This window comes from Dermacentor variabilis, chromosome 1 (assembly GCF_050947875.1).
Source record: "Dermacentor variabilis isolate Ectoservices chromosome 1, ASM5094787v1, whole genome shotgun sequence".
NCBI lineage: Eukaryota > Metazoa > Arthropoda > Arachnida > Ixodida > Ixodidae > Dermacentor > Dermacentor variabilis.
In genome coordinates this window covers 137,298,250-137,320,093 of record NC_134568.1, presented here as the reverse complement: position 1 = coordinate 137,320,093, position 21,844 = coordinate 137,298,250, and the positions used below count along the sequence as shown (strand labels likewise).

The following is a 21,844-nucleotide window of genomic DNA, read 5'->3' as shown; positions in this document are numbered from 1 at the left end:
TTGAAAACATACAGCACCCACAGATTTTTTCTTGCCCAATGCACGTGGTGCATACTTGCGCAGCAGCACTCGACGTGTTTTGACTAAAGCAATGTCATTTCAATTTTGCTCGCCACTCGTGGCGGCTGTTGCTGCTTTAGTTATACAGTACTTTGGTTATAAAGTACAGTAAGTCTAGTTAACAAATTTTATTGTGATCTGAGGTTTTATTTTGTTGAATCGAGAACTTCATTAAATTGAAACCTCTTGATTTGATCATGAAACATGCCATAAAATTTATGCAAGAGCCAAAAATGTCATTTTTGCCTACTTTCACACTTATTGTAGCAATTGAGCATGTACTCTGCCTTCACAAGAGAAATGATTAAACAGACTTAAAAGCTATATGTCAGTGATACTAAAACCACCAGAACGCAATTAGACCTACTATACCCACATTTTTCTTTTTAATTATGGCAAATCAGGCAAGATGTTAGTTGATTCTAGGTTTTCAGTCAGTACTCACAAATGTGACAGCGAGAGTATCGAATGGCATGTAGTGTAGTGCAACGAATTAGGCGCTTGCATCTGTGTTTCGTGACTTCCTGTGTCCTTTTTTTTTTTGCTGCGCTACACTACATATGCCATTCCATGATGATCAAACAACAAGCCCACATTGCCACCCTTGTAGAGAACAGAAAATTTCATTATACACTTAAACCTTGATATAACAAAGTAGGTAAAATTGGCAATTTGCTTCGTTATATCGAAATTTCGTTGTATTGAAATACGACCTTTTATGCGCAAATAAGTGCAGTCGCCAATCGATTTTAGAGCGCAGCTCTTTGGCGTCCGTTCCTGGGTTTCGCGTCGTCGTCGGCGTTGTCGTCGGCCTCGTAACCAGCTCCGCCCCCCTTTCATCCCCCCAGCGCTAGCAGCGACCGACTGATACCGCTGGATGCCGCTGACGCCGCTAGAGAGTCAAGATAATGTGACTGCATAGAACACCGTCGCCGCCATGCAGAAAGAGGAGGAAAGGGTCCCCCCCCCCCCCTGTTCTTGTGTGGCGGATAGGGTGCTCTTCAGTTGCCGACGCGCCGGTTATTTCACGTAGGCCCCGGCACGTCGACGAATACGTGACCACCTTCCCACGGCTAGACCTGGTTCTTAGCGCTGCGGAAGCGAGGGTATCATATTGTTTGTGTCGGCATCGGCGGCGTTGTCCCTGAAACCAACTCCGCAGCTGGGGTTGACTCACTATCGGCGTCAGCGGCATCAGTCAGTCGCTGCTATCTCTTCCCTCCTCCCTTTATCGTGTTGTCCGCTTGCTGCGCGCGCTTCTGCCCCCATTGTTTGCCGCTGGGTGTACACGCCGCCCCCCTCCCCCCTCTTCCTGCGAGTCTCCGGTTGTCAAAGCGCCGGCTCGAACTTAATTCCTTTCTTCGCTCCTCCTCCAATGCAACCCCTGTGCGGTGGCAATCAGAGAGCCAGATCGGTGGCGGCGGATCTGTATATGTGCACCGCCCGAGCCGAAATTGCCGCTGCCGTTCGCCCTGTGCGGTGGCAATCAGAGAGCCAGATCGGTGGCGGCGGATCTGTATATGTGCACCGCCCGAGCCGAAATTGCCGCTGCCGTTCGCCACTGCGAAATTATCTGCCAGTTCTTTCTGAGCCATGAGCGAGACGACCGATGGAAGTCCTCCGTCTGCTGCTGCTGCTGCTGCTGCTAAACGAGCTGCCAGAGCAGAGGCCCAGCGCCGTCGCCGTCAGAATCCAGAGGTGCGTGCCGCCGAAGCAGAAGCTTACCGTCGCCGCCGTCGAGATGATCCAGGAGTACGGGAAATATAAAAAAAAAATTCTGTGATAGCGCATACATGTGTTGCTCGATTTCTTTGCCTCAATCTATCGAAAAGGTGAAACAGCTTATTTGCTGCGCTCAAATTTCGCATTACGAAGTAACGTAATCGTCGGTAATTTTTTTATTCCATGGAACGGGGCTGCACAATTTTTCTAATTATCTGGCAATCGATAAAAAGCAAGTTTGAATGAGGAAACAATTTATTTTGATGAATTTGGGAGTCGGCGATGAATGATGCAGTTTCATGCCATGTTGATATTTTCACATCGGCGGTACGAATTAAGCGAAGACATGCTTTTGCGTGCACTCTGCCCCCACAGCTAACAGCGTCGCCCGGCCGCATTGCAACGACGCTATCATGAAAAGCGCTGCAGAGGGGAGCAAATGCTTCGTCTGCTTCTCGCTCCAACGGGTCATTAAAACTCGAGATTACGCAACTTTCAATACAAAACGTGCGGGAAGACAGCTTACATGATGCCACGCAGTCTCGGTGCGCCCACTCTTTCCACACGCGGCAAATTACCTCTATAACAATGTGCGCGGCTGCGTATACGCTCAGCCACATTTATAGTCATGTGCAGCCGCGCCTGAGACGCGCGCCAGAAATTGCGAGCACGCCAATTTACCCCCCTCACCTCCCTCTCCACCCCTCATGCACGCCTAATTGCGTTACCAGCGAGCGAGCTCCCCTTCTCCTCTTTCCCTCTGCTCATGCTGGAAGGTGGCACTCGTGAAACCACCATCTTTCTCGTCTAAACCTCGCACACTTTCACTCACACCTACAGCACAAAGTGCGCGGGGCATAACAGGATCTTATCGCACTTGGACTTTCTACAGAACATGATGTGGCTCCACTTCGGCGGTCGTTCTTGCCGCACCGCGCGCAATTTTAGAGGTGCGTTTGCAAGCAGCCGCTTGTAATTCAATCATTTGACTATCTGCATCCGCAGAAGTTTCGATCAATTGTCTTGGCATTCCTTTGCGGCGGAAGCAAAATTTCGTTATATGGAAATCGCATACAAACACACTTCATTATATTGAGGTTCTTGATGCATGGTTTTCTATGGAGAAGAGGTTATGAAAAGTTAAATGCTTCATTTGCAATATTGATGCTTATCTATGCTTGTCGAAGCAATATCGATGTTTAACTGTGTCAGTATTTGAATGTGTATACCTTGTTGTGTAGCTCCTTGAGTCACAGTTTCCACATCGCTCGTGGGTGCAAATTCTTTTTGCCAACTCTGTCCAGTATAGCGGCAAGGAATAAACCATAGAAACTGAGCTCGGGTCAATTGATCCTGCTTATACCCAATATTACTCCAGTTCACTCAATAAGACTGCAGAATGCTGCCACACATGACAGCTTTACTAAAGGGACCATGCAAAGGCAATTTTCGGCACATTTTCAATACTTTGTTATGTCAGCAGTGGGAAAGTAGTTGCTTTTTTTTATCCTCATTATGCCTGCACCTAGTAATTCACTTGTTCATGTGGTTTGGGGCGGTGATTTAAACCTTTTTATAAAACAATGTAGCATATTATACTGATTGTACATCAAGTCAAAACTTTATTACTCTGTATTAATAGGAACTCACTAAGCAAAAAGGATATGGAAAGGATATTCCTACCATCCCTGCATCCTTTCAAAAGAGTCTCCAGCTCTGTGGAGTAAAATTACTTGACTTCTACATATTTATTGACAGTGTACCGTAATTCATGTACAAAGGGACCGTGTACATACTAAGTGAGATGGCAACATTTCAGTCATGTAATATTGCCAGTATTTTGCTGCAACAGTATATAAAGTCCTCATCAACAAGTTCGACAACTAATCATGCATATAAACAATTGCAGTATGTAGATTTGAGTGAATCATTCTTGTGCCCTATTTAACTAAGCACAATTAAGTTACTGCATGGTGCTCTTTTGCAAATATCAGTTCATTAGTTTGCAAAAAAAAAAAAGACTTTGTTACTAATTATAAGCAGCAAACAGCTATATTACCATATTCTGGTTGTATACTTAGTTGTGTAGGTTTACTTTCTATCTGGCAGTTGACAACTGCTCTATTAAGCCAACATTAGCCTAAGTTTAAAGGGAAATACAGTATGAAAAAGATATCGTATATGCCTATCACACTGGAATTTTGCCAACACCATTGGCAGATTCAAATGGAGGGCCCTGGAAGTTTTTCTCTTCCCAGAGACATGTTAGCTCTAATTCAGACTCGTATGACTGTATTTGTTGCGCAGAAAATCCCTCTCGCCCCGCTCCCCTCCAGTTCTCCTTTTGGAGGAGGCCCCCTCTTGATGCTATCCTTGATCCATTCTTGTCCCACATCATTTCATAATCGAGGCATGTAAGGCCACAGTTCTTTATGCGATGCAGCTCTGACATCATGCGTACCATACAGAATTGTACATGAGCCTGAGCCCATGCTTAACCATTCTTCTAATCAGATGTTAATTTTTAGACTAACGTCCTTTCCTCTTGCATGACAGTTATCTCTGCTGTATTGCTGCTTCTCTGTCATGTATGTATACCAATAAATGATCTTGAACATTGAGTCCAATCCATGTATACCATGTCCATGTATACATGGACATGGTATGTCCATGTCCATGTATCTACGTATCCATGTCCATGTCCATGTATACCAATTTCTTCTTGAACATTGAGTCCAATCTTTGCCAACTTAAGTGTATGTTGGATGTTAATTTTTTAAGACCTGTCTTCACAATCTGCCTCCACCTCATTCATTTTAGCATCTAAAATTCAGTCACTTCTCCATCCTGACTTCTAGATGACTTTATTAAAATTGTTTAGGTTCCAGACAGTATTGCTGGTCATGTATTGTCTTACAAGTTTATTAGGAAGTGAAAATCTTTGAACTTGACTGGGACCTGTGTAACATAAATACCCTGATGCATCACACTGTGTAAATCCTGTGATGCTGTGGGCTGTCCAATTTTTCCATGCTGGCGTTTTCATGTATCGTTGAACTAAGGTATCCGTCTTCTCTGTGGCTTACCCTCAAGGCTTCCCTTTCACCTACTCTGAGAAATTGACATGTGGCGACCAGATCTGGGCAGCTTGCCTCACAACACATGCACATGCCGAACTGCTTTTGCCCTAACCTTTGTGCTAGATGTCAGTCAGTATGGGCAAAGCAGCGAGAACTGGGAATTATGAAATTAAGGACGAGGTGCGAGCATTAGGGAAGCCATAATTATGAGGTGAGCACATGTGAAAATAGTATTCAGAAATGTCGGGAATTTGCAGTTCCCATTTATCGGTCTATTAAACTCTCCCTAGCTAGCTCAGTTATTTCATCACATGTGTTGCAATTTTTAGTTGCAATATGTTTTTCGTAAATGCTGTCACTGAATACTAGAAGTTTGAGAACCTATATTTCTTATTCACTTGGTTCATCCATACTTACAAGCAGCAATCTTTTCATTTTACTTCAGCTATTGAAAGCAATTCCCAGATATCTTCTCAGTCTACTTCAGTGGGAGTCGGTTACTAACACAGTGAATGATCATGAATCGTGTGTTTTTAGAAAGTGCCTTCATGTTATGCTGCTGTAAGTTAAGGTAAGTTAAGGTGCTTTGGGAAACATGTTACATGGCCTACATGAGAATTATTTTATGCCAGAACACACACAAGTATTTGTGTTTATTTCTGGTGTTCTTCTTCCTTAATTACTTTCTTGGTTCAGCGCATATATATGAAGCAAGAGATGCTGGCTTGTTCTTTCTTTGTATTAGCAAATTACATTATTCATACAATAGCACACTTTACATAATTGAGCACACTAAAAGTCACTTGTTGAACAATACCTGTACTTCTCTCTGAATATCCCAGCTTATGTTTTAGTGTGTGCAGTTCAGACATGATTCTTGAGAAGCACTACATCTGTTACAAGTAAGTGATGTATAATTACTCGGCACAGCAAGCAGATCGAAGCTGTTGCCGACTGGTACTTACCACACAACGCAAATCTAATTATGCTTCAGGATATTTTGTTTTTTTATTCACTTGGTTTGCCACGCGGCATGCATAACATCAGTATACCTCGGGATTGTAGAGGTTGATGCCGAGTACATATGAACACTGGCATGAACACTGGTAAAGGAATTATTATTTGTAGGGGTGGATGAATATTTAAAGTTTTGAATAAGAATTGAATGTTATATGCTAACTATTCATATTCTGAAATAATTAACTGTTTGGCATATTTAATTATGTAAAACTAGCCAAATATATTGCAATAACCAAGTGTTAAAGTTGTTACTGTTGTCTGTCTGCCAACAAAGTATCCCAAATTATCACAAGTGAAACAACATAAATTTTTGAGACAATGCAGAAACAAAATGGGTAATGCAAGCTTTGTTCTTGGTTTCATGGTGGAAGGCTACATGACAACCCCTGATTTCTGCTTATCTATCATTTAATATTATTGTCAGTCTAGTCATGTAAATTTTTCATAACCAGTGATTTTTTTCATGTCTTTACAGCAAACAAGTCCTTCAGCAGCTTTTGTTTTCCATTTTCACCACTTATGATTTTTTTTTTTGGAGGGGGGGGGGCAACCATTTATTTAGGACTTTTTTACAGCTAGTCATACAGCAGCTGTTCATTCTAAGAAATCTTGTATGCCACCAGGCTCTAAAGGTTTTGAGAGGCTGTTTGTCCAGCTTTTGAATGACAAATAGTAAACTTGTGTTTAAAAGTAATCCTAATCTTCCCTGATAGAGTTAGCTGTATTTTTTGCCAGTCAATACAAGCACGGTGCTTAATTCCAAGATAAATATGCCTGCTGTAACTGTATGCATCAGTGTTCGACTATTCGATACTTGCTATTCCTATTATAAAAATGTTATATTTGCTAACCACTAATTGTTTGCATTGAAGTAGTGAAGAGTTTGATGGCAGCCCGTCTGGTCTAGTCGAAAGAGGCGTGGTAAGTAGTTTAAAATTGGACGCCAACCACATAAATTAAAAATAAGCGATGCTTCATCTGGAGCTTTGCTCACAATTGTTGTGAACAAGGCTGTCGTGTAGGAGCCAAAACATCTCATATATATATATATATTTTTTTTTTTCCCATCCAATTTTCATCTACCTGTTATTATTATTTGAGTTCATCTAGCCCTAAAGAGGTGGCAATATATTTGGAGTGCAACTCTTCGCATTTTGTTTCCATTGCCGAGTGTTTTTTAAATGTAACTTGATGCACCACACAAGTACAACTCAAACATTTTTATTCTTTCAAGGACGTCACAAATAGTGGAAGGTATTCTGTGCTAACATAATGATTTTGAGATTTCCAGTATATATATAGTCCTCATAAACAGTACCTAAATAATTTTGGCTTATGCGGTTATTCGTCAACCATGTAGGCTTCAGCAACGTCTGACATCACTTGGTCTTGGCAAACTTGTGAGCTGACAAATTTGAGCATGCAGTCACTTCCCTCCATATTTGTTTCGATGAAGGCTTGCCATTTGGTGCTACTCTGGATCCACCCCCATTCCCTGTGATTACCATTACGGGCTTCATGGCACACACGCTCAGGAAAACTTTTCACGCACAAACCTGTTTCTTTCACACTTTTGCTAAGACGGACATTGAAAGTAAGGATGGCATATCAGGCATGCTGGTTACAGAAGTACGCTATTAAATAGCTCTGTAAGTATTCACCTAGTGGACATGTCCATATCCTCTTCTGCTGAAATGCTGATTAGCTGGGGGCGCGCCTGTCTCCTTCTCATGCATACCCAAGCCCAGCCAATCAGAACTTCAGCAGCAGATGAAATGGACATTTCTACTAGGTGGATACGGAATACACCCCCTGTGCTCTGTCCTATCTTTCCACCCTTCTCCATGTATTTTACTCAGTAAACTACTTGTTCAGCATGTTGGTCACCTTAATCAATCTTCCAGTAGCTCAGCACCTAACTAGGTATACACAACAAATAAGTAATAAAGGGAAAATAAGACATCCACCCATTTCGTAGCAATTGCTACAAAGGAAACCCATACGGCTTCCTTGAAAGAAAATCTCAGAGTTGAAGAAAAATTCATCCTGGTCCAGGACTCGAACCCGGGACCACCGCCTTTCCAGGGCAGCCGGAAAGGCAGTGGTCATGCTACTTGTCAAACACTACAAATAAGGCACTGTAAACCCAAGCAGTTAGGTTGGCGATTGCCTCTGTTATGCACCATACAGGCTCAAGCAATGGCTTCACCATAGCTTTCCAAGTTAACTTTACTGAACTTTGAATGTAGAGAAGGCAGAATATAAAAACAGACTAGCACTTTTCTACTGTGCCTCACCCCCTCTGCTTTCTAGTGTTATTACAATCAATATGTTCAACCCAGATGAAGTAAAAAGAAAAGGAAATTGTGACACTAATGTCATTTCACTGCCTGTTTTTTAAAGTTGTAGCAAGACTTTTAATTGCATTATGAGTTGTTACTCCTGTTTTGATCTTAATGTTCATTTCTCATGCTCCAAATAGGGCTACAACTGTTCCCTCATTCACAGCTATCAAGGCCTTATGGTAACTTTGGAAGCTCTCTGAACTGAGTAAATGATACGTATTGCATAATTTCTCAATACAATTTTCCCAGCTGCCTTTAATATCTATAGTTTCTTATTAAAGCCAGCATTTCTCTTGTGACCACTTTTAAAGAGCTTGTGGCAATGTATGCCTAACATGAAAGATGGGTGCTTTGTAGTGCTAGTATTCTCTGTCTTAGTATAGTGTTTTATGCGAAAATTGCTGACATACATGTATGACAAATACCACATCAAGCATTGGTGTTTTGCTATTTTGCCTTCTGTTCCAATTTCAGTGCATCTACACATTTTACCAGTGCACCAGTAGAAAGGGTTCAAGGCTGTTCTTTAAGACACTCACGAGCACTTATCACGATCAATTCCCCATATAAGTGGTTTTGCTGAAGAGAATGCAGGAATACAAGCATAATTAGGCAACGAAGAATGTGGGTAGGAACACTTTATTTTCAGCACACATGTTTTTTTTATGAACTGCTGTTACAATGCTAAAATCTGCATATTTAGTAAAAGTATGCCGCTCTGCTTCATCACTCCATGCTAAGTGCAAGTATCCTGTACCAGGAAGTCAAACCAAGATGTCGGATGTTGAGTCTGTGAAAATAAAAACGAGTTTGAAACATCAACATTTAAAAACTAAAGCACACTCAAGAAAATAAACACAGCACAAGAACAAATTCAATGAATTGGAATTACCTTTGAGAGCAAACATGCAGTTTCTATGGCACAGTGAAGAAAACTTATTCCTCCGGCTTTTTTTGTGCGTGCGAAAAGATGAAAGCGCATGTGTTCTGGCCCATTTTGTGTATCTGTCACCTTTTCACAGACACAAAAAAGATGTCGTCTCAATGCACCCAGCTTTCTTTGCATATCCATTTCTCTGCTCTCATACCATGATATCTATAGTTCAAGGCTGTAGCAATGCTTAGCTTGAATGAACCAATAACAGCTATATGCACTGTGCTGTTAAACATGGCTATGTAAGTTAGGTTGATGCACAGCACATTCATGTGCTATATACATTTGATCTTGATTTTAGGTGAGATAAATAAAAATGAAGGTATGTAAATAAGAAAGTTCCCTGATGAGCTAGGCAGAAGTGCTCTCCCATTTGGACAGAAGCCGAGTGCAACTGCAGTGAGCAAGAAGACAACTTATACAGCATTTAAAATCTAGGATCTAAATGTGCTACAGATTTTTCTGAATTCCAAAGTCGGAAATCTAGGTGTTAAAGGTGACACACATTTAAACAGGTCTCTGCTCACACTGGTAATGCTATGTGTCGCCTAGTTTGATAAAATATGTCTTACCACTGATCTCCCAAGCTAAAGCTGCTGTCCAGTTGCAAGTGCAAATCACTCAATTACGTCTAGGGCACACTTGAGCAAAAGGCAGCCTAAAATTACTGCACCACTGAGGTCTACTTCCTGGAATCTGATTTCTTCTCAGAAAACAACCTCTCTAAAAAAAAAAACCTTCACAACAATATAACCTCAACCTCTCTTGAGAAAAGCCATCACACTGATCCTTGAACACTAATTACGCAGTGACTCCTTGCAATGTAATGTTATGCACGTCAGCACCTTACAAAGTACAGGAAAATTTAATAATGTCAGCATGACAGGTACACAATAAAGCAAAGGGATAAAACATCACACAGGCTGCCATCAAGGGTGCCTGGCCTTTTATGCAAAGCAGCTCCTCAAGAGGCACGCTGACCTCGGAGCTAGTTATGCTGTTCCACGCGTGCGAGTGAGTTCCCCGCGTGCGGCGGTCTCCCAGTGACATACAAAATGAGATTAATTAACTGTTGTAAATGGGTGACGGCACTACTGGTGCAAAAGCGTCGTTTCGCTTTCAAAACTGCGCTCGGCTAAAACGAACACCTTGACTTGCATATGACCAAAGCAGTTGGACAGGAAACTACGAAATTACGTAGCTATTATGGAAGAAATCAACAGTTCAGAAAAAAATGACCGTTTAAACACTGGCTTACAAGGTCGACAAACCAACGGTTCAAAGCGTCACATCCACGTCTGAAACAGCTCTGAAGGCCGGCCAGTACACGTATTAGGCGCCTCGGCGCATGTAATGAATCAGGAGACGGCGGAAGCGCGCGTAAATCATTAAGGAACACATATATATTCCGTGACAGTGGTCCCTCTTCACTTTTGACATGCTTCAATGCAATACTGTTGGGTGTGCTTCACCGCGTGCCAGGTCCGTTTATCACACTTGGCAACGTTTGAACACACTTACTGCATTAATTTCGTTTGTTCTTTTTTAATTTTCTTATCATAGTGAAGCCTGTCTCACGCAATAGCAGAGCTAATGCCGCGTCTTAACTGCACCAGGCACGGCGGCTCTGGCTCTTGTTGGGAAACTTCAAGAGACGCTCTTCCGCGCAGCGATGCTTTATTATGATGTTTTATTAAAAGAATGCATGTGATGATTAAACGAGCTGCAGCAAAGCTGTAAAAAAGCTGTAGCAATGCTGTCCTAACACCATCTCGCTCGAGCGAGATGGTCTTAGAAAAAAAGCGCGATGTAACACGATCTGATGGAGCAGCTCGTCATGCCAGTGTTTTTCTTACGTTCTCGTTCTTTCGCGCATCCTTCCCTGAACCAGACTACTGAATAGTTCTGTGCACGCACTGACGATCCTGACGGAGGCAATTCACATGAGCAGCTCTATTACAGGCCGGCTGCAATTTGACGCGGCCAGGAGGCAAAATATGCGCGCAAGGTACCTAGCGCTAACGCATCAAACAGCTCACAGCCTCAAGCTGTTATTACACGCATATAGCGTGGAAATATCAATTACTCACGCTGTAAGTGGGTACGGAATACGGACCGCTTCGCAGCGCAACCGGTCCCGAAAGACAGGCGCCATGCAAATGGACGGATGAGACGACATGGGTTATAGCGGACGTGGTGTCATAGGTGAACGTAGACGTTCAGGGCACCTTTCGTCGGCTGTATCCCGGTCGTACCAGTCATATTATTATATATATTATGTCTCCTTATTTGCTATAAATTAAATTTGTTGAAACAAAACTTTTCCAGAGCACCTCAGCCTGCGCACAACGTAGTACGTGCTTGCAACTCGTTTCGCTTGTATGTGGACAAGCGAGAACGTTAAAGGCCGTGCTCGAAGGCATGACCTTTTAGATTCTGTGACGCGCCCCGCTAATTTTTTTTTTTTTTTTCAACACCACAGTTTCAGCAACAGAACGCCACAATTTCCAGTAGCACGCGAAGTTGAAGCACAGGGTAAATTTGCCACAGTTGTGTTATAAGCTTGCGCAACGTTTAATAAAATGTGATGCTCGCATATCACTTCCACCTTATTAGCTTTCGCGGACACAAAGAACGTGTGCATTAACTCTGCAAACAGCATGCATGCAGACGATTAAAAATATCATAAAAGAGTGGAAAGTGAACGTACTACGTGTTATCGAGTGACACACTTAACGATTCCCTTTTCCAAAGCAGGCATCAGGAATGCAACGCAAGTCATCCATTCCGAAGATTCCGAATCATTTTGTGAAGTGCTCACGCGTACTTCTTTGCACCTTGAACAGTAACACGGATAGCACACAGAACACCTATGATAGCACATATTTTCTTTCACTGGCACAGACATATTCAGACGTAGGGTGTGCAGCGCCGATGCGCTTTCATCACACGCTGCTTCCATACTGCGATTCAAAGCAAAACTGAAAGCTTACAAATGAGCGCGTCACCTGTGAGCAAAAAAATGAACCACATTCAGCAATTTTGTGTCAGAATTTGTCGCGTATGCGAATTTTCTGACAAAATAAAGCTGGCGCGATAACGTGCAGCCACAACATTTTGGTTCAGTTGATGTGCTGACTTTAAAAAAAAAAAAAAAAGATGATCGCGACTGATTTAGTTGGAAAGTTCCCGTATAATCCATGTGACCACGTCCACGTGCACCTGTCAAAACACCTCCCCGCTTCCTGCTAGTAGGCCACCGCAGACGCAGGGCGATCCAAAAACTATACCACTGTGTTGTTCGCGGCGTCTGGGAATGTAGCAGAGTTTTCGCATTATTACTGCACTATTCTACCGGCTGCCAAGATATTGTGGTTCGTATACCTCTGGTTTTTGCTTTCGTGCACTTGAGTCACCGCAGTACTTTGCGTATGCCAGTACTTCTGAAATTGAATTAACTGAGCTGTAAACGCGTGAACATGCACAGCCTCTAAAAGTATTGTCTCTTAATACAGCCATTGCTTGTGCTTACGGGTTGTTTTGTCACCTATGAAAGGTTGCTTTTAATTAAAGGTGGGCTTAGTTTCGTTTTTGAATTTCGAGACTGCAGCGTTGAATTTGATAATATTGCACTTACCTGTCGTGTGCACTTTTGATCGGTACCCCCACTTTTTATTTTATTTGGCAGGCGCATGCTTCAAATGGCATCAGTGTGCAAAATATGTAGTCGCAGCTGGGACTGTCCAAATGAGCTGTCTGCTCACTTGCAGTCCAACGAACACTTCATGGAACACGTGAAATGCAGCTTATGGATGAATGAGTAAGTGTCTTGAGTATATCCTCGTGCTGACTAAATGTTTGTGTGTTTGGCAGGCGTGTGCTTCAAATGACATCAGTGTGTAAAATATTCCCATGCTGGCTAAATTTTTGTGTGTGCATCGACGCGCCTCCAGTAGCCTAACTGTGCTTCAGTCCGGGCTTCAAAGAATTAAAGTGCGCGATATGTGGTCGTATACTATGGACCCCTTTAAACAATGACATCACCTGACAGCGTCGCCCTCAGTATTAACTATTTCTGAAGTTACAGCGTTTCGGGCGAAGTCTATTAATATACAGTGAAGAGCGGTTTTTCATGCCTGTAGTGCAAATGTGGGACCGTAGCCAAGAGTACCATGTGGTGGAGAGTTTGAATTTGATTTTTTTCCATCATTAGTTGGCTTAACGACTTTTCGACAACTAAGCTGCGTTTTCCCCCATCTACTTACAGCTTATCAGAGGAATAATGATCTGTCCAATTTTAGATGTAGTTAGTGTAGTAAGTGTTCTGCGGCGTAGTTCAATCTAGTCCGGGCACAGCAACAGGCACAGGTTCAGCATGAACGTGACTAGACTGGATTGATGGATGGAAAGTAGGAGCGTCCCCTTTGAAACGGGGGGATGGCAGTTGCCACCATGCTCAGCTTTTTATTTTTGTTTAACTATGCTGTAAGTTATTCAAATTCGCCATTTTCTTTAAATACGTCATCTTACACTTCTAACCTTATGTCACCTCTCTGCTTTTGAGCCACCAATCCTCCAATCGCCTCTTGCTAATTTCCACCGCATATTTACATTAGACAGTTTTAGTACTGCGTACGTAGCGTACGCAACGGCGTTGCGTACGTAAGATCGCTGCGTTCTACAAACTGCGCATGTGCAGAACGCAGCACAAACGGTACGAGATGCGTACGCGGCCGCTGCGTACGCACGCATCCGATTCTTGCGTGCGTACGTAGGGAGTCTTGCGTGCTGCTGTCGTGGTTCTCGTTCGTTCGGCAGAGCGCGAGACTAGTTTTCCAAAATGGCAGCGTCAAAGGCGACCAGCGGAAGGCTGTTCTTTTCAATGGCATACGATTTGGCTTTGCTGCATGAAGTGAACGCGCAGAAGCCATTCCCGGATCCTGCGCGGTGGGAATGCGTAGCAAAAATAGGAACTTTGCTTTGGAGAAAGTGTTCAGTGTGTTCTGTTTGCGTGAAAGGCAGGACCTGCTTTTGGCGCAATTCGTCGCAAATGATCGTGCCAGCCTCAGAAAGCAAGTACTGGGTTTTTATTTTTCTCGATATGACTCCTGCATTTCATCGGTAATAAAGGTAGTCTCTTAAAGGCCTAAATATAGTTCGACGAAGCGGGCACGCACACACGTTACATCACGTTAGCGAGACCAACAGCGTCTAGTTCGACCTACGGTTCGACGTGTTGGCGGACGCGGCCAATGCGCTCCGACGCGCCCGGCCTCTAACGCTCGCCCTCTTCGCAGTACTAAAAGCCCTAACGCGACACGCGCTCCTACGTTCCGCAAAGCAGTTGCGTGCTGCGTACGTATCGTCATGACGCAGTACTAAAACTGTCTATTGTCTCTGAACCCTACAGCCTCGGGAAGCGTGACTGTGCCCGCATCGACATCGGGATGGATATCATCACATTTTAGTATGAGGTGTTATTGTTTCTGCAGATTTACCACACACAGTACATGTGTCTTCTTCTTCGTTAAAGGGACACTAAAGCGAAACAATAAATCAGTTTAGACTAATGAAGCATTGTTTGAGAACCCCGCAGGCAGTCATTTAAAAAAAAAAGTTTGGTTATTAGATGAGAAAATGAAGGTCCAAGTATCGGTATTTGAATTTCGGGCCGAAACCCCATCGCCGGTACGTCAGCGTGACGTTAGGGATTCCAAAGTATGTTTTCTCATTTGGGCCGCGTTGGCTGAATAAAGGTTCCCGAAACTTGCCATGTTCAATATTTGGTTCCTTTAGAACACAATGTAGTCAATCTGTACCGCTATGTATAATTAGTAGGCCCTAGAAGATGCCATCAAAATCCATGACGTCACAGCCCCCAGTTGCGGGAACTTAAGTAGGCGTCGCCACCCGTATTTCGTTCTTGCGCTTTTTCTGGCTTGCCAAACGTCTTATCGTTGTAAGAGTGGTGTTTTTGGTGTTGTAGAACGGTAATTTACGGATGCAGAAGAAATCATTTTTCACTTTAGTGTCCCTTTAACTTTCTTATATAGCTCCGCGTTCTAAGGCATCCTGCCTAGCTTCAAAGAGTAGGGCACTGTCTCTTGAGTTATCATAAAACGCTTCCTTCCTGATTTGCTGTTTCCAGTATCGATATAGTTCCGCACTATGCTTCTTTTCCATTGAATTTATCCAATTTTTACCTTACGCGTTTTTAACCTGTCGTTTAATGCTCTGTCTTTCTCCGTCCTCGTGTCTGGCATATTTACTGGTTAGCTTCCTAGTTCTTTTCCGCCATTGTGAGTCAACGCTCTTTCTGTATGGGTATTTAAATACTGAACTACCAACGCAGGACGCCTCCTATACACCAACTATTACAGTTAGATCATTATTACTCTGATAAGCCGTTGTCGGTAAGTAAGTAGGCCATTGTTTTACTATTGCACTAATAAATGTATTCGACTGTCACTATCAGTATATTTTAGGGACGGATCGAGCTGATTCTAGTAACGTTGAGATAAATTCAAGCACTTGGTTAAGCGTCATAAGATCGCATTTACGGTCACAGTCCAATCATACAGCGCTAACGCGGAAAACTCCCTGGAACACTTTTATCAGAATTTTTTCATCTCCAGTCGCGATCGGGTTCATGAAGTTGTACGCTGTAACCACGGCATGAAACACGCTATGGCTGTATTACGGCCACCGTAGCTCTATTTTGGACATTCTATTTTCTTTGAGGCGTAACGTAGGCGCGACGCTTACAAAATGGCGCTGATGGTCCCGTTTTCTTTCGTCACGTTACGGTGGCTATAGATGGGCCCATCTAGCCGCTGTAGTAACGTGACGAAAACTTTACGTTTCGCCTAAGCAACTGAAAGGGAGGCACTGAACCTAACGTTCTTGATAAAGCAAACCTGTTTTCTTCTGCAGTTAAAGCATCTAGCTCAAAGCGTACGATTATTCCGTCAAGCGTCTCTCGCCTCCGCCGTCTGTTGCATACAAGACCTCGTCTGCTTCATTGGCCAGGATGCGTGTTAACGAGAAACGGAATGAAGACATCGTATGGGCGCCAATGCACTTCTACCTTGAGACAGCATACGCGACCAGTGGTGATGAGCGCAGGTTCTAGTAAGATAAAACTAAAAAAAAAAAAACAGTTGGCAACAAAGGCACACAGACCGCGCGGACTCTGCGACTCCGCCAGCCAATCACAGAAGCAAATAAAATCGTCATCGTGCGACTTTCAAAATGGCGTCGTACTTGATGCATCCGGACCATCTGCCGTTCTTGCAGTCTTTTCATCGGCAGAAGCAATGGGGTGTGCAACAGACATGGCCAAAGTGTATGGAATCTGAGAATTTCGCTCTTCAAAAGTCCGCGGTACAGTTCATCTCACTGTTGAGCCCGTTTTACTCATGAAACTTCACTACCAACTGAAGTGGAACTTGACAATAAATAGTCGCAGCGAAGCAAGCATTTTATTTCAGTTCAATAAAGAATGAGGCTTTCACCGTTCCACTATAATGTAACTAGTCAATCCGTATGAAATTACGCGCTAATAACTATTTTCGTGGTTACCGCCTTATTTAGGTAACAGGGAAAGATTTAAGTACGAACTATTTGCAGCCTAGCGGAGGAACAGTGGCTGGCGGTTATGAAGGCGTTGGCGGGGCTTCACCGCATACTTACGTTGTATCTGACGCCACATTATCGCTATCACTCTAAGAACAGTTTACACCCTTTGGCTTGCCCCTTCTGCCACACAAAAATAATCGTCATCTGCCTTGATGCGTTTCCTTTCTTTATCGCTGCGAGCCCAGAACTTTCCAGTAACGAATGGCACGCGCGTTATCAGCATAGAACAGTTTACACCCTTTGGAGTGCCCCTTCTGATAACGCGCGTGCCGTTCGTCACTGGAAAGTTCCGGGCTTGCAGCAATAAAGAAAGGAAACGCATCAAGGCAGATGACGATTATTTTTGTGTGGCAGAAGGGGCAAGCCAAAGGGTGTAAACTGTTCTTACACTCTTAGGCAAAGTTGCACCCTTTGGCTTGCCCCTTCTGCCACACAACAATAATCGTTATCTGCCTTGATGCGTTTCCTTTCCTTAACGCTGCGAGCCCGGTACTTTCCAGTAACGAACGGCACGCGCGTTATCAGCATAGAACAGTTTACACCCTTTGGAGTGCTCCTTCTGATAACGCGCATGCCGTTAGTTCCTGGAATGTTGCGGGCTCGCAGCGTTAAAGAAAGGAAACGCATCAAGGCAGATAACGATTATCGTTGTGTGGCAGAAGGGGCAAGCCAAAGGGTGTAACTATGCCTAAGAGTGTAGAGTGTATTTCGTGAAACGCAAGTGACTCAGCCTGACTCGGCTGGCTTAGAAGCGGCCGAATGTCACCGATATCGTTGCGTGCGCACGCGCGATTCAAGCGCATTTTGAAGCATCAAACTCAGCGTGGCATATATGATACATTGGACATTACAGTGTTAACCTTGATGCCAGTACGAACGCATCAGTAAAAAGTGCGAAATGTCGCAAAAGGTTCGTAATATTCAACAAATATTCAAATAAACGCGCTTTTTTTAATGATGGCCCAAAACACAAATGCCAGCACCACGCGAGCGCTATGCAAATGACATGTTTTTTGCTGCAATTGAGCACTCACAAAAGGAAGACACATAAAGACAACACGGCCCGTGTTGTCTTTATGTGTCTTCCTTTTTTGAGTGTTCAATTGCGGCAAAAAACATGTCTTTTAGCAAGCATTAACTAGGCCAACAAGCAGTTCTGTTGCTATGCAAATGCTATGAGTACGCGTTAGGAACAAAATCTATAGTGACGCCAAACGACGGGGAAAATGCGTCAATAGGCATGCATCTCGGCCGTAATTGCATATGGCCGCTCATTAGCATAATTCGCGTGGCTCGTCGCACCACAAATTATCGCGGAAAATCTCTACAATGGCCGCCCAGTGCATCATCACGCAACTTCATATTGACGTTTACGATGCGATCCTTCATGTGACACTTGCACGTGATATTCCTTAAGCCAATCAACAAACTGACATGGCGGCTATCTTGGACCTCCACCACATATTCGCGAAATTGTAGAAGCTTCGCGCAGGCTTGTGCACGCTACCGTTCGTTCTTCTTTAAGCGCTAACGTCGATATACAAGTGCTGAAGAATGCTTGCCGGAACAAATTTCAAAACACGTGTCCTCCTTATGTTAGGAAGAGTTGAGCGTACAAAAGTACGAGCACGGAAAAAAAACGAAGTATACGGAAAGAGAGTAAACTACCAACTGGTTTTATTCGTTTCGAAGCTGCATATATGTAGGTAGTGTCCACATGTGCCAAAAAAGGGAGGAGTGGGAGGTAGCAAGTCAAGCCTGCTTCAAGTCAAAAGCTGCGCAAAAAATTGTTTCCCGCATAATACAAAGTAACATATAAGTGTCACGCAATCATCGCCCCTTTTCCTCGATGTGAAAAGCTTCTACAAGCTCACGGGCTATTGTTCGCGCTCCTGCCTAGAATCGTAATGTTGCTTGCATTCTTTACATGCAATGCAATGAGCGGGCAAGTTCCATCTTTCTCTTTTCCGAATTGACAACGCATGCTCCCCGTCAGCAGTCACTTGTGAGATGCAATCACTTTTTGCAAAATTTGGCATAACTCGCAAGGTGGTGTCAGTTAACGGGACAGCATTTATTTCTGCGGAAATTTAAGAATTATACAGGAACAACGGAATCTGAGCCGTCACCTCTGTACCTTATCACCCTGCAACCAACGGCCAAACTGAAAGATATGTTGGTGAACTGAAGAAAGCACTGGCCCGACAAGCATAAGGGTCCCTTTGAGTTTCGCGATTCTTATTTCGGTAGCATACTACGGTCCATCAAATAACTGGAGTTACACCAGCTAGAGCAGTGTTTGACCGTGAGCTACGGGCGCTTATTGATCTCGTCGTGCGAACAGATAAAACAACCGACAAAAACCAACAGCTGTCCAAGAACTCAAAACTGTGTCGCCGATCATGGCTCGTGAATTGTGGCACAGCCACCTTTAGGCGACACGTGAATCAGCTAAAGTATCACCGAGGCGATTTAGCGGCAGGCATGGAAGCATCCCCAAACCTGGCGTGGGAAATAGTCTTCGACTCGAAGGAAAACGCAGCTCAGATGACACCGGAGCAACAACATGCCGCGGTTCCGAGGTGATCTACACGCGCCAAGGAGATGCGTGTTGGCATAGTAAACGTAAACCTAAACTCCCTGCGGCGGACTTAGCGGATGGATGGATGGATGTTATGAGCGTCCCCTTTGGAACGGGGCGGTGGGTTGCGCCACCAAGCTTTTGCTATTATACTGCCTAATGTCCTACCTAGGTACCGAGGTACTAGCGGACTTTGGCTATCAGCGCACCCAGCGGAACTCACCAGCCTCCACGACGGCCGCCGCACGCCGCCGAATCTCGGAGGCTGTAATTTCATACTGAACAGATTTTGCGCCAAAAAACACACCCAAGAAAGACGACGACACCACGGGCGCCGTGGTGTCGTCTTTCTTGTGTGTGTTGTTTTTTGGTACAAAATCTTTTCAGTATGCAAGATCACCAACTAGCCCAGCAGTTAACTCTTCTAGAGCCGTAATTTCATTTTCGTTTGTTTTAATTTTTGTTTTTGACCAGTAACGTTGCTTGCATAGTGATTTCATGCAAGCGCTTGCGCCGCTGTTTATATGTTGCGAAGACGAGCGCACAAAGCTGTTGTTTCACTTAATGACAGCTTTATTTAAATTCATATTCGGTATGTTTCAAGCTGTTATTTAGTGCAACAATTATGCCAACTGTTAATGAGGAAGTAGAACTTTATCATTTGTGATATTGTACTTGTAATAATTCACGCCAAATGGAGTATCGTAAATAAGTGTGTCATGTTTCTTCAATATCAGTCAGCTTTCTGGACAGCCAAGAACACGAAAATAGTAGGCAAGAATTTATTGCATCAAGATTGTAAGTGGCAGATACATGAAAACGGGAAGAAACTGCGAAATGCAATAGCAGACAAGAATTAATTGCATCAAGATTGTAAGTGGCAGATACATGAAAACGGGAAGAAACTGCGAAATGTAATAGCAGACAAGAATTAATTGCATCAAGATTGTAAGTGGCAGATACATGAAAACGGGAAGAAACTGCGAAATGCAATAGCAGACAAGAATTAATTGCATCAAGATTGTAAGTGGCAGATACATGAAAACGGGAAGAAACTGCGAAATGCAATAGCAGACAAGAATTTATTGCATCAAGATTGTAAGTGGCAGATACATGAAAACGGGAAGAAACTGCGAAATGCAGTAGCAGACAAGAATTTATTGCATCAAGATTGTAAGTGGCAGATACATGAAAACGGGAAGAAACTGCGAAATGCAGTAGCAGACAAGAATTTATTGCATCAAGATTGTAAGTGGCAGATACATGAAAACGGGAAGAAACTGCGAAATGCAATAGCAGACAAGAATTTATTGCATCAAGATTGTAAGTGGCAGATACATGAAAACGGGAAGAAACTGCGAAATGCAATAGCAGACAAGAATTAATTGCATCAAGATTGTAAGTGGCAGATACATGAAAACGGGAAGAAACTGCGAAATGCAATAGCAGACAAGAATTTATTGCATCAAGATTGTAAGTGGCAGATACATGAAAACGGGAAGAAACTGCGAAATGCAATAGCAGACAAGAATTAATTGCATCAAGATTGTAAGTGGCAGATACATGAAAACGGGAAGAAACTGCGAAATGCAATAGCAGACAAGAATTTATTGCATCAAGATTGTAAGTGGCAGATACATGAAAACGGGAAGAAACTGCGAAATGCAATAGCAGACAAGAATTTATTGCATCAAGATTGTAAGTGGCAGATACATGAAAACGGGAAGAAACTGCGAAATGCAATAGCAGACAAGAATTTATTGCATCAAGATTGTAAGTGGCAGATACATGAAAACGGGAAGAAACTGCGAAATGCAATAGCAGACAAGAATTTATTGCATCAAGATTGTAAGTGGCAGATACATGAAAACGGGAAGAAACTGCGAAATGCAATAGCAGACAAGAATTAATTGCATCAAGATTGTAAGTGGCAGATACATGAAAACGGGAAGAAACTGCGAAATGCAATAGCAGACAAGAATTAATTGCATCAAGATTGTAAGTGGCAGATACATGAAAACGGGAAGAAACTGCGAAATGCAATAGCAGACAAGAATTAATTGCATCAAGATTGTAAGTGGCAGATACATGAAAACGGGAAGAAACTGCGAAATGCAATAGCAGACAAGAATTTATTGCATCAAGATTGTAAGTGGCAGATACATGAAAACGGGAAGAAACTGCGAAATGCAATAGCAGACAAGAATTAATTGCATCAAGATTGTAAGTGGCAGATACATGAAAACGGGAAGAAACTGCGAAATGCAATAGCAGACAAGAATTTATTGCATCAAGATTGTAACTGGCAGATACATCACAACTGGAAGAAACTGCGAAATGCAATAGCAGACAAGAATTAATTGCATCAAGATTGTAAGTGGCAGATACATGAAAACGGGAAGAAACTGCGAAATACAAGTAATACGGGTGTCACACGGCGGACTTTCAATCGCTGTAAAGCCCG

The 21,844-nt window shown here is 43.2% G+C and overlaps 1 protein-coding gene and 1 long non-coding RNA gene across 3 annotated transcripts in view; one reads left to right on the top strand and one right to left on the bottom strand.

Annotated features, from left to right (window-relative positions):
- Positions 1-8,854: 8,854 nt before the first annotated feature.
- On the bottom strand, positions 8,855-12,117 carry LOC142585213 (uncharacterized). The gene is made up of 2 exons (XR_012829055.1): positions 11,875-12,117; positions 8,855-9,017 (listed from the first exon to the last, which is right to left on the bottom strand). It is a non-coding gene; the product is annotated as an uncharacterized LOC142585213 (long non-coding RNA).
- A 251-nt stretch (positions 12,118-12,368) lies between these two features.
- The window catches only part of LOC142585185 (putative helicase MOV-10), a 91,554-nt gene continuing 82,078 nt past the window's right edge, over positions 12,369-21,844 (top strand). Inside the window, exons 1-2 of one of the 2 annotated variants that reach the window (XM_075695744.1) lie at positions 12,369-12,535; positions 12,850-12,981. In XM_075695744.1, coding sequence (XP_075551859.1) covers positions 12,854-12,981 — 128 coding nt within the window. In that variant the 5' untranslated portion in view covers positions 12,369-12,535; positions 12,850-12,853. Of the gene's footprint in view, positions 12,536-12,849; positions 12,982-21,844 lie in introns of those variants that run through there. The other variant, XM_075695753.1, reaches the window with a different exon arrangement.